The sequence below is a fragment of the Misgurnus anguillicaudatus genome, chromosome 10, assembly GCF_027580225.2.
Source record: "Misgurnus anguillicaudatus chromosome 10, ASM2758022v2, whole genome shotgun sequence".
Lineage (NCBI taxonomy): Eukaryota > Metazoa > Chordata > Actinopteri > Cypriniformes > Cobitidae > Misgurnus > Misgurnus anguillicaudatus.
In genome coordinates this window covers 23,199,874-23,213,340 of record NC_073346.2, presented here as the reverse complement: position 1 = coordinate 23,213,340, position 13,467 = coordinate 23,199,874, and the positions used below count along the sequence as shown (strand labels likewise).

Sequence of the window (13,467 nt, the reverse complement as noted above, 5' to 3'; positions counted from 1 at the left end):
ACGCATTCAACCACATGTGCGTTCCGCAACTCCAAAGCGATCCGATCGAAAGTGGTTTCGACCACCTCTGGATGTGGTTGAAAGTGGTCGAAAGTGGACGAGCTCAAAACGTTTTGAACACGGTTTACACCTGGCATTAACGTCGTCCACTTGTGATCCGATCGACGAAAACACATGTTAATGCCAAGTGTAAACAGCCTCTTATTTAAAGCGGCTTACAGTGCATTCTATGTATACATGTATAGATGCGTGGTCCCTGGAATCAAACCCACAATCTTTGTGTTGCTAATGCAAAACTCTACCCATTGAACCACTGCAACACATACATTTCCTCTGCAAAAAAATTAAAAACTCATTTCATTCATTATTTATATTTATGCTTTTGCATCAAAAGCAACTTTTTGTTCATTCAAAGTCATTTTCATCAGTATGTGTGTTCCCAGTATGTTTGTCCTTTTATGTATGTGAACGAAGAGTCTTTATTTACATTTAGCAGACACTTTTGTCCAAAGCGACTTACAAATGAGGTAAACAATAGAAGCAATTATAGCAACACAAGAACATCAATACATAAGTGCACTGGAAATAGTCTAATCAAGTCTAACACAATATACATAGCCAAGGGTTTTATGTCTTTAAAGGTATAGTTCACCCAAAAATGAAAATAATATCTTTAATGACTAACCCTCATGTCGTTCCAAACTCGTAAGACCTCCGTTCATCTTCGCAACACAGTTTAAGATGTTTTATATTCAGTCACAGAGCTTGTTGACCCGGTACGTTCCATGTCCAGAAAAGTGTCACGATTTCAGTTTTAAATCGAAATCGATCGAAATTAAGTCACAACCTCGAACTTCGAATTAAAAAATTGGAACGTCGATGCTGCCACGCCCCCATGTCACGTCCGGTCGGCTTGCCAAGCGGGGGAAAATAAACTCTCAGAAGTGCCTTTAAAAACATCCGTCCAGCGGAACGGGATTTATATTTTAAACACGAGGGATGTATTGCTACAAATCCTTGAAATGCATATCATAAACAGGATTACTACCTAGTGATCTGCCTTCGGACAGGGCGCAGCTCTCTGCACGTGCGCAAGAGAGCCGCCAAGATGCAGCGGGTTATATTTTAAACAAAAGGTATAGTTTGCCTCAGCTCGCATGAAACACATAAAACTGAACAAATACATAAGGATTATTATTTTAGTTTATGTTTAGACTTTGGACAGATGCGAGATGCGCATGCACGTGAGACAGAGAGAAGCGCAGCTTCTTATGACGCACCGGTTTTAGTTCAGATAATAGGAGTCCAAGACGGCCGCATTAAGTCTATCTGCGTGCAAGAAGGAATTCTCTCTCTACAAGCTCTCTCGCGTAAAGTAAAGCCCACAAAACCCCATGCGAGGAAAAGCACGCAATGTGCATGTTAATGTGAAACTATAAAAATAATAATAATAATAAAGGCATATACTTTTTGTCTTAAAAAAAATCATTTAAAAATCGAGAATCGAATTGAATCGTGACATCAGAATCGAAAATGTAATCGAATCTAGGATTTGGAGAATCGTGACACCCCTAGTAGTCCATGTGACATCAGTGGGGAAAATACATTTTGGTCCAAAAATAACACAAAAATTACGACTTTATTCAGCATTATCTTCTCCTCCGCGTCTGTTGTGAAGCGCATGAGAGAGACTAAAGTCACATGACTGCAGTGACGCGGATGACGTGTTATCCTCAGACATGTTTGCAAAGTTTTTTTCAAACTTCCAGCGTGCGTCTCCCTCAGACTGTAAACGAACCCCGGGCGCACAAAAAAATAAAATAAAAAACAGCAAGGGCGCACCAGATAACACGTCAGCTGCGTCAACTGCAGTCACGTGACTTTATTCAACGCTGAATAAAGTTGTAATTTCTGTTATTTTTGGACCAAAATGCATTTTCAATGCTTCAACACATTCTAACTGACCCACTGATGTCACATGGACTACTTTGATGATGTTTTTATTACCTTTCTGGACATGGACAGTATATTGTACATAGATTTTCAATGAAGGGTCAGCAAGGACTAAATATAAAACATCTTAAACTGTGTTCTGAAGATGAACGGAGGTCTTACGAGTTTGGAACGACATGAGGGTGAGTCATTAATGACATTATTTTCATTTTTGGGTGAACTATCCCTTTAACAATGTACAGATAGAGATTAAGAATAAAGGAAAAGAGAAAGATATTTACACCCTTATGACATTTTAAACTTTTTGGGTCTGTAAAAATCATCAGTAATTGTAAAAATGGCTTTAACTAACACACACTCACCTCTCTCGCTAGCGTCATCCACCAGCACGATTTCCTCCAGCAGGTGTCTTGGTGACCTTTCAATGACACTGTGGACCGTTCGGAGAAGAGTGGTCCACGCTTCATTATGAAACACGATCACCACGCTGGTGCGGGGAAGGCCGTCCGGATACACCTTTGTTTTACACCTGCAAAACACACACAGAGACAATCAGAATGGACAAGCAATCAAACGACCCAATCTAAACCAAGAACCGCAAAGCTTTCAATAAGACATTCAAATCACTTGTTCCATTGCTCTGAACTCAACTGATAAAGGCCACAAGACATGAAAGTAACTCTTATTTTCAGAGCTTACACACACTGAAAAGCCAAATTGTGTCTTAAGCTCATCACTGTCTGAGATGAGATTGGCACTTATTGGTAAGTGTAGAGCTGATGGAGAGACTGACAGCATCTTATCTTGTGTGAGATGCTCTAAAAACAGAAAACACTCAAGCAAATGATTATACGAAGACTGAATAAACGATAGCAGGTCTGATCACACCTCACTTCAAAGTGTATAACGACTAATTATTGTGTGAATGAGACAATATTCACCTAGAGAGCACTTAGAAGCCCATTTCACACACAGAATACTGAAAAAACATGGAACATGAGTCCGTGATTTGTATTGTATTGTTTGACCTGGGGTCATTTACACTGCAAATGGATTGTGCGGAATCTGTACTTGCGTTCACACACATCCCGTGAATGACACGTTACGTGTACTGTGTTTGCAAGCACAGATTTCGTGATAATTTATTATCTAATCAGTTATTGAGAGTGGCTTAAGGTCTTGTGAAAGATCTGATCATTTGTCGATTATGCAACTGGAGGTTACTGTGCCAGCCTGTGCTGGGGTAGGAACAGGAAAGCCAGTGTTTGTTGTATCAGGAGAGCTAAAGTGAGACACAAGTTTCCACTTCCTGCCTCAGTTCCTGTTTGCCCTGGCACAGCTGGCCCACAATGACAAAACAGCAAACACATGCATAAACACAAAAACATATTCTAGGGTAAACAACAACACATGCATTTGCATTTAATGTAAAAACAATAAACGTACTGTCATACAGTATTTTCAGATTCAGTAAACACTCTGCATTATGCAAAAGCCACAAAGATCTTAACCTCACAGACAACATACAACCACACTATAGCTCATACACCAAGTGCACGAACACACACACGCGTGCACATTAATTACATTAAGGTGAAGGGTTGTAGCCCACCATGTCTCATCAATGTGGTAACACAGACCCTCTCAGGCCCTATCTTTCTAAAACTCATCAAGCCGAGTCTCTGGAAACAAACACTGACACACACACACAGGCTGCCCTTTTTAAAGTCATTAACCTGATGTCAACTCTCAGGACCCCAGACAACAGTTTAATTTGCAGGCAAGGCATCTCATTGGTCAGGCCTGCAACCTGGCTGATTAAAATAGAACACAGATTTCTCCCTTGCTCGCTCTCTTGCTCTCCTATGCTACAATTTCTTTTTGAAGACCTCAAAGAAAGTTTAAGTCCTTAGCTTTTAGTACTAGCTGATGTTCTGGTGCACTCTTAAGAGTTTATTGAATGAACCTATAGCAGATACATGGATGTAATTTAATTTTGGTATAACATTTCGCGTTGTTCTGGTAAAATGTTAATGCCTCATGATGCGATTAAAGGCTCGCCAGAATCTGTATTACCTGCAACCAACTAGTGAGTAACCAATCATAATTTTTTGCTGTAGTGTGACTGAAGCCTATGGCTATATACAGGCTACACCAGGGGTCTTCAAATAAAATAGCTTAAATGAACCCTCCTTACCAGCCGAGGTCCGGACAAGTATGTACTGCACGTAAAAACATAAATTGACGGCTTTCGCCAGACTAAAGAAATTAGTGTAAATATTTGTTTTTATTGAACAAAATGTAATGTTATCATAATTTCTCTTCATATGTATTTTCTCTCTTAATTTGTACTGTTCCTTTAAGTTCATAAAAATGTAAATAAGCTCAAATGAAAAATGAAATAAAACAGGCTGAACTGAGTAACTTAAAGATGGAAGCATAAACTTCCTAGTTAAAAAAAAATCTCATTACATTTATGTTAAAGGATTAATCAATTTTCTTAAAAAACAAACAAACAGATAATTTACTCACCACCATGTCATCCAAAATGTTTATGTTCTTTGTTCAGTCGAGAAGAAATTATGTTTTTTGAGAAAAACATTCCAGGATTTTTCTCATTTTAATGGACTTTAATGGACACCAATGAACACGTAACAATTTTAATGCAATTTAAAATTACAGTTTAAACGCAGTTTCAAATGACTCTAAATCAGGGGTCACCAACGTGGTGCCCACGGGCACCAGGTAGCCCGCACAGAGTCTGTGAGGTGCCCGCCAAAGCACATTCTATTAATAGTCTCAACTGTAATATTTATTAATTACATATTTTTTTATATTAGCTTGGCTTGGTTTACGATTGTTACAATTTTAAACAATACTAAAACATATAAACAGGTCAAATAAAATAAAATAAACAAGTAAAACAAAAACGTTTTAAGTAGACTACATCAAAAAGTAGCCCTCCAGATTGTTTTATCCATTGTGGTAGCCCTTGCTCATAAAAAGGTTGGAGACCCTAAATGATCCCATACGAGGCATAAGGGTCTTATCAAGCGAAATAATTGTCATTTTTGACAAGAAAAATAAAAAATATGCACTTTTAAACCACAACTTCTCATCGATCTCCAGTCCTGTGATGTGCCAGCCTCACGTAATTGCGTAATGCCGGGGAAAGGTCAAGTGTTACATATATGAAACGCACATTTGTGGACCATTTGAAACAATAAACATTTAAATTAAAAGATTAGTGTCATTCGACATAGGACCGTTCTCACGTTGTTGTCTTTCTCCACACTTGTAAACACTGGGGTGTAGTTTCGCATTCGTCCTCCATGACCTCTTGACGTATTGTCCTTTGAAAATGCAATTTTAAACTGCATTAAAACTGTTAAGTGTTGGGGTCCATTAAAGTCCATTAAAATGATAAAAATCCTGGAATGTTTTCCTCATAAAACATAATTTCTTCTCGACTGAACAAAGAAAGACATCAGCATTTTGAATGACATGGTGGTGAGTAAATTATCTGGATTTTTTTTTTAAATGGACTAATCCTTTAACTTGAATACATTAATCTAACGGAGAACATTAATGGGAAAAATGGCTTTGGCCTTTCCAGCAAACACTTTAAATATTTTTCACTCAGTTCATGTCTTTCTTTTCCATTTAAAAATGTTTCACATGCACAGGGAACTACACTAACCTTTTCCACTGGTGGCACTTGCGCTACCAACTTTTTCAGTTACTAGCGCAAAATATGATTTGGTCGCACATATTTTTTTCAAGTTATATTAAGGCGCTCTGGATAATAATGAACAATTATGAAACTGTATTGCATACAGATATGCTTTTTATTTTACTTGCCATCTTTTAAACCACATGCCGCATTGTTTTCTTAAACGTTGCAGTCAGTGTTTCCCACAGATCTGAAATTTACTTGGTGGTGGTAACCGGTAAAAAGGGCAATCATTACCCACTGACAAATAATGGTCTACTACACATGTGACGAAGAACTAATAATGTGACACAACACAATACTTTGATTTATTGAAAATTAATATTCATTTCACATTATATTTCATTAATCTATCCATTCCAAACTTTCTTTGCCATTAACAAAGCTGACACTGTTTGTCAAAGCACCACGAAAACACTTACTGTTTTTGCACTGATATATGAAGCAATTAGACCCCTTTTATCAAACTCAATATAATACAATACTATGTATAGTATATTAATAGACAGTGCAGGTCTATAGATTATAAATGTGACTGATGTTATGACTGATGTTATAATGGTAATAATTTCTATTAAATAGGCACTTTTACTACTTCTGCTGTATCTTTCTATTTCTCTCTTGCCGATTTAAAAAGCTTAATCCACTTATTATTTCACTACTTGCTGTCCCGGTGACAGACTTTACAATGCTTTGCTCGTTTAGTGCAATGGGCTTGACATTAGCACTGCTTTTTTGCTACAATGTCTGTGCAAACTTAATATGGATATGGTTTTAGAAAATATATGGTTTATTAATAATAAGATCATTAAAAACATGTGAGAAAGAAAACGCAGCGCGTGGTCGTAACCGGAACCATCGCCATAGAAACCGAAGGCACGCTAAACTGCACTCGAGCTTTAGCGCGGTAGCGCTCATGGCCGTTTTCCGATTGACTCGGGTTATAAACACAATATTAATCAGACTTGGGACCCAAAGTAATTAAACTAGGACCTAACCGGACCCGACAGACCATTTAAAATATAAACCCGGAACCATACGGGTCCCGCGTCCTCAATGAAGAAAAACCTCTGCTCAAGTTCAGAAACATGGAAGACTATGGCAAGCCGTTTTAACTTTTATTCATTCGTAGGATATGAATTTGTGATATCAACAATTCAATTTTCACTAGTTAAAATTGTAATTCTTGATATCAGATATTACATTTCTACTAGTAACAATGGCAATTCTTGATATCAACAATTACATTCCCACTAGTAACAATGTTAATTCTTGATATCAGCAATTTAATTCTTGATATCAACAATTACATTCCCACTAGTAACAATGTTAATTCTTGATATCAGCAATTTAATTCTTGATATCAACAATTCAATTCTTGATATCAACAATTCAATTCTTGATATCAACAATTTAATTCTTGATATCAACAATTCAATTCTTGATATCAACAATTAAGTTATTGATATCTGTAATTGTATTTTTACTAGTGAAATGTCACCATAGGTTGCCATTCAAATTCAATTGTTGATATCAAGAATTACATTTTCACTAGTAACAATGTTAATTCTTGATATCAACAATTAAATTCTTGATATCAAGAATTGAATTGTTGATATCAAGAATTGAATTGTTGATATCATGAATTGAATTCTTGATATCAAGAATTACATTTCCACTAGTAACAATGTTAATTCTTGATATCAACAATTCAATTCTTGATATCAACAATTCAATTCTTGATATCAACAATCGAGTTCTTGATATCAAGAATTCAATTGTTACTAGTTAAAATTTTAATTCTTGATATCAATAATTCGATTGTCACTAGTGACAATTTAAATTTCTGATATCATGAATGGGATTGTTACTAGTAAGAAAGCCATTTTAGATATCTGAAATGATATTGATATCAGAAATACAATTTCAGATAACAGAAATTAACATTGTTACTAGTGACAATCAAATTATTGATATCAAGAATTAACATTTTAACTAGTAACAATTGAATTCTTGATATCAAGAACTCGATTGTTGATATCAATAATTTCATTCTTGATATCAAGAATTGAATTGTTGATATCAACAATTAACATTGTTACTAGTGGAAATGTAATTATTGATATCAAGAATTGAATTTGAATGGCAGCCTATGGTGATATTTCACTTGTGAAAATACAATTACATATATCAAGAATTGAATTGTTGATATGAAGAATTGAATTGTTGATATGAAGAATTAAATTGTTGATATGAAGAATTAACATTGTTACTAGTGGAAATGTAATTGTTGATAACAAGAATTGCCATTGTTACTAGTAGAAATGTAATTTCTGATGTCAAGAATCAAAATTTTAACTAGTGAAAATTGAATTGTTGATATCAAGAACACAACGAATAAAAGTTAAAACGGCTTGCCATAGGAAGACACTGCGCTTGCGTCGCACCCAATTCATTGAGAAACAGCTGAGCACGCAAACGCACACTGATAGGGAGAGACACGACGTGCTTTCATGCAAAGTGAAGCCAACGTGTTGATGGCTCAGAGCACGTTATACAACGTATTCTTAAAATCCAAATTTCTCTTTATATATGATATATAATAATAAATAAATGCTCATAGTAAATCATAGAATATTTGTCTAAAACATTAGGTAGCACATTTGCGACCCATTAAAAATTAGGGTCGCAACGGCAGTTCAAAAGGTCGCATATGCGACCATTTTGGTCGCAGTGTAGCTCCCTGATGCAGCATCCATGCACTATTTCCCCATCTGTAAAGGGCTTGTTATGCTTTCCTAAAATCCACTGTATTTTCAGTGAACACTCTCAGGATCGTTGTTGGGTGGCGAGTGAGTGAGGACCCGTGTGGGTCATGCATACTGGGATTTTAGTTCATTTATTTATCACACCCTTACCTCGGCTCGTACTGCTGATTGTAAGTTTCTTCAAAGTGTCTATGTTTAGTTTCGTAATGCCGTTTAATGTTCCCACTTTTGACAACCGCAAATTAGGAATAGGAATTATATCAAAATGCAGTAATTTTTCCTCAAAAAAGCACATACATTCATCATTAAAGTATGACTCCACATAATAGGGGTCTTCTGAACAAGTGAAAACTATACAATACTAAACAATATTTAGAGCTTATTTAGCGAACATTATAATGGCATAAGCATGGCAACACGACACGTCAATAATGTTGAATCTAATTGCTTTTAACGTTGTCAATGTGTGTTATATCACAAGACAAGAAAGGACCAATGAGATTGATCGCTGCCATGAATAAGGGGATGGCATGAAGGGAAGTACATTATGAGAGAATAGTTATATTTTAGATGAACTACTCTTTTATGCAATTTTACTGGCTTTACAATTCTGTATAACACAGAGATCATGTACAGTATTCCCCTCAATAAGATCAGTACACACAACACGATCCAGCTGTGAGTGCGATGAGAAGCAGCACGTATAATTTCAGAGAATGAGTGAAAACTAAATCAGGCTAAAATAACTCAGAAAAGAGTAGCTGATCCTGATCAAAAGATGCAAAGAATCAAAGATGAAACACTTATACACACTGCTCACCCTCAGAGACCTCCAAACACAGAGACACACACACATTTATCAAGCCCTAGGAATAATGGAATATATTTGGTGCAATCAAAGGGAGACAAAAACAGCTGCAGGTCTGTTACACACTGCCATCACAGACGCACACACACATTAGACTGGAAATTTGATCAAAATCCTCAGGCCAAATCCTGCTTAACTTTAGCACAAAGAAAGAGAAACAGCGAGGCATAGAGAAAAAGAAACAGAGAGGAGACAGATACAGTGCAGGAAAATATAAAGATTTAGTTATTCGGTTATTAACAGAACAGCCAATTTATTAAATAACTACTATGCAATTTTACATAAATTTTTTGTGCTGTGTTAGGGCTGGGCGATACTGACCAGAATTAATATCTCAGTTATTTTATGATAAATGTCGGCATAGGATACATATAAAAAGTAGTGCTGCACAATTAATCGCATCGCAATCGTGATGTCAGCCTGTGCGATTATATGACAGCAAAATGTTGCAATTATATTAAATAAATAAATGTGTGGACTTGTTAACACAAACTCTGATAACAGTTTGATGATTTTCCATGCTGTTTAAAAAAAGAAAGAAAAACGAACAAAAAAGGCAGTGAACGTGTGGCATGCACGTGTGTGGTGTGCGTCGTCACTTATACCAGAGCGAAGATAGATGCAGAGGAGGTTGACAGTGATCTGGTAGCTAAAAAAATTGGATTTAGGAGTACTGACACTGAGCAGTTGCTACATCACGTGACAATACGAAAACATTTCTAGTTTTACAAATACACATTTTAGCTAAACTGTGTGTGGATTTTCCTTAAAACCCATCAAGTTGACTCATGATACCATTTAGTAATCGCACATCGCAATATTAGCATCAATAACCGCAATGGGAAAAATTACCCAAATCGTGCAGCCCTAATAAAAAGTATTTTTTTTTTATAAAAAAGGCTCATGTACCGTATTTGTCTGTCTATAAGCCGCGTATTTGTCTTTTTTCATAACTTGGCTGGTTCTGCGTCTTATAGTCAGGTGCGCCTTGTAAGTCAGTATGAATTAATTTAGACATTTATGAGGCAAGAGACAACATTACCGTCTACAGCCGTGAGAGTTCGCCATATGCTGCTTATGTTTTTTTGTAATTCAATGGATTCAGTGATGTGGAATGACGAGTATGCGAACTTCACGCTAGTTGGCTTGTTCGGTTAATTTAGCCTACTCAACCTTCCAGGTAAGTTCTGTATGCTATGGTTTATCATTTAAATAACTGATACTATTATTTTAACGTACAGACATCTATTCAGCCTGCTGTTCTGTCTGCTATTATTTAGCCTTTCCAGATTAAATGTCTCTTCTTCGGCTTGGATTTTGTGAAATAATTTTCTAAATAAACGCGATGTATAGTCCACTGTGACTTATATATGTTATTTCGTCTTAATGACACATTTTTGAATGATGCGGCTTATACTCCGGCACGGCTTATAGTCCGGAAAGTACGATAAGATGTCACAAACACCTTTATTAAAACAGCGTATGATGTAAATAAAATTCAAAGAAAGAGTTTTTCTTCCTGTTTGAAAAATACAGCTGCACAACATACGAGCTGGTCGGAAAGCTTGCGTCTAACCTCAGTGTACATTTATGGCAAAGTGTCGGTTGCAAAGAAGGAGGGACATCAGACTATACAGATATAATTGGTTGCTGCGTGTGTGTTTACATACTAAAGTATGTATGTTCTCTGTCATAATCTCAATAAGCGCGCACAGATCTGATCACTGCCTCCCAGAACTAAACCAAAACCAAAAATCACACAGAACAGCAGTGTTGGGGAAAGTTACTTTTAAAAGTAATGCATTACAATATTAAGTTACTCCCAAAAAAAGTAACTAATTGCATTACTTAGTTACTTTTCATGGAAAGTAATGCTTACGTTACTTTTAGTTACTTTTGCGTTACTTTTTCTTGGTTAAAGCTTGATCTCTATCAGGCCTTGCAGGTGTTTTTATGACTGAAAAGTTCTGCATTCAGAAATTGCATATTTCATCACAAAAATGTTTAGCTCTGGCCTGCCATCTCAGTTTCTGACTCAAACTGTTTCCACACAGGCACAGAGAGTGCATACGTTAAGTTTAATTCAGTACATATTTTTAATCAAATTAATTAAACTAAAAAAGTAACTTTAGTTACTTTTTTGAAAAAGTAACTCAAATATTAATGTGTACATTTAAAAAGTAATGCGTTACTTTACTCGTTACTTCAGAAAAGTAATATTATTACGTAACTCAAGCTACTTGTAATGCGTTACCCCCAACACTGCAGAACAGAATACACTTGTGAAGCAAAATTTAAAACAATGCATTTACGTGTTAAAGAAACATCAGATAGAGACAACAACTAAATTCCTAGGATACCCAAGATCATTGCTTCGCCATAGACTAAATAAAGTCATGACCGTACAAAGTCACACAAGCTGACACCAGGTCTGCGGTTATGGGCTGGGAAAGGGGGTCCACCCATAAAAAGGGTCCTGGGCCCTGTGATCTTTATAGCGAAACAAAGTGGAAACAGAACTAGCCTTCGTGCCAATACTACACTAATCAAGAACAAAACGTCTAGCTGAAATCACACAAATAGCAACCTGTTACAGTACAATTACAGTACAATTTGTGAAGTCCTGGCAAAAATAATTTAAACGGCATATATAATTTAAAATTCTACTCCTTCTAAATGCTTTCCAATAGTTGTTAAAGCGTAATATGTATATATGCATAACGTTATTGACATTTTGGCAGTGTAATGCTTTTTTGGCATTTGCCTGAATCAATAATGCAACTTGCCAATAAAGCTACGCTAATAAAACTACTTTCGAAATCAGAGAGATAAACACAGCAGAGGAAATATTGCGTTATCACAGTACAGCTTTCAGCAAACACACATACACAGTCAAAACTCGACCCTCCCCGACAGCAGGAATGCACTAAAGGAGAAAAGGTCAGAATTGTTTCCAGCTGTGTGCCGCTCATAACTATAAAACACACAGTGTGTGTGTGGTGTAAATCTTTGCTGGATGTAAGTTTACAGTTTTAGCCATATGTTTAAATGGTTGTGCATTACTTGTTAATTATATATATATATATATATAAATATCAGCCAAAAAAACTTTGATTACCAAATCAAACTAATTAAAATGTGCATAGAAACCAGTTAGAAAAATCAAAATAGGTTAACTTTTCACTGAAATATTTCATAATAATTTAATAACTACAGTGACAAACAACATGTGGAACAGTCATATAATTAATCACAACTGTTAAACATCTAGGGGTGGTTTTCCGGAAAGGGATTAGCTTAAGCCAGGACTAGACCTAGAAATATAACTAGTTTTAACAAACATGTCTTACTAAAAATATTACTTGTGTGCATTTTGAGGCAAAACAAAGGGCAGTGTATTTTAAAGGCGTAATGCGTAGGATCTCTTGACAGAAATGCTAAATAATATACAAAACTATATTATCAGGGGGGTATAAAGACCTTTCATAATTAACCATTATGTGTTTATTACCTTAGAATGAGACATTTTATCTACATACACCGAGGGTCCCCTTACATGGAAGTCGCCGTTTTGTGCCACCATGTTTTAACAGAAGCTCTTAACGGACAAACTTTTTTACTAAGTTGTCTCCAGCAATGACATGTTTGTCCGGGGGTGGCTACCGTAGTTTCTCTATGTGTTTCAAAAGCGAGAGCTGAGAAGTGGACTGAGCCTTTGGTTGCAATTTGCAACCCCCACTAGATGCCGCTAAAATTTACACACTGCACCTTTAAGATATGTCAGTGCAAGTTGTTTTCAGTTTCTTACATTTATTTTAGTATAGACCCCTTCACGATTCAAGTCACAGGCGGTTCCCACTGCGCATGTCGGGGTCAGAAAAGCCATTACAGCAGATTGAGTTGCGTATTATTCGGTATCATCAAAAATGCCTACTTACGTCGTGGGCCGTGAAAATCGCACCAGGTCTTCCGTTAAGTTTTCGCGATTCATGCAAAATCTCAAAATACAGAAAAAAATACAACATCTGCGGCTGCAAGCAATTAACGTGCAGACTGGAACAATGCAAATATCAAAGAGGCTTGTGTTTGTAGTGCTAACTTCATTTCAGGTAAGTCATCGTTTTTCAGCCCTGTTAGATTTAACT

General features: G+C 36.3%; 1 protein-coding gene across 4 annotated transcripts in view; it reads right to left on the bottom strand.

The window, feature by feature from the left end:
• Positions 1 to 13,467, bottom strand: part of galnt1 (UDP-N-acetyl-alpha-D-galactosamine:polypeptide N-acetylgalactosaminyltransferase 1) — a 111,770-nt gene that overhangs the window by 31,266 nt on the left and 67,037 nt on the right. For all 4 annotated transcript variants that reach the window (XM_073872146.1, XM_073872148.1, XM_073872145.1 and 1 more), the window contains one exon: positions 2,316 to 2,482. In XM_073872146.1, the coding sequence (XP_073728247.1) occupies positions 2,316 to 2,482 (167 nt within the window). The remainder of the gene's footprint in view (positions 1 to 2,315; positions 2,483 to 13,467) is intronic.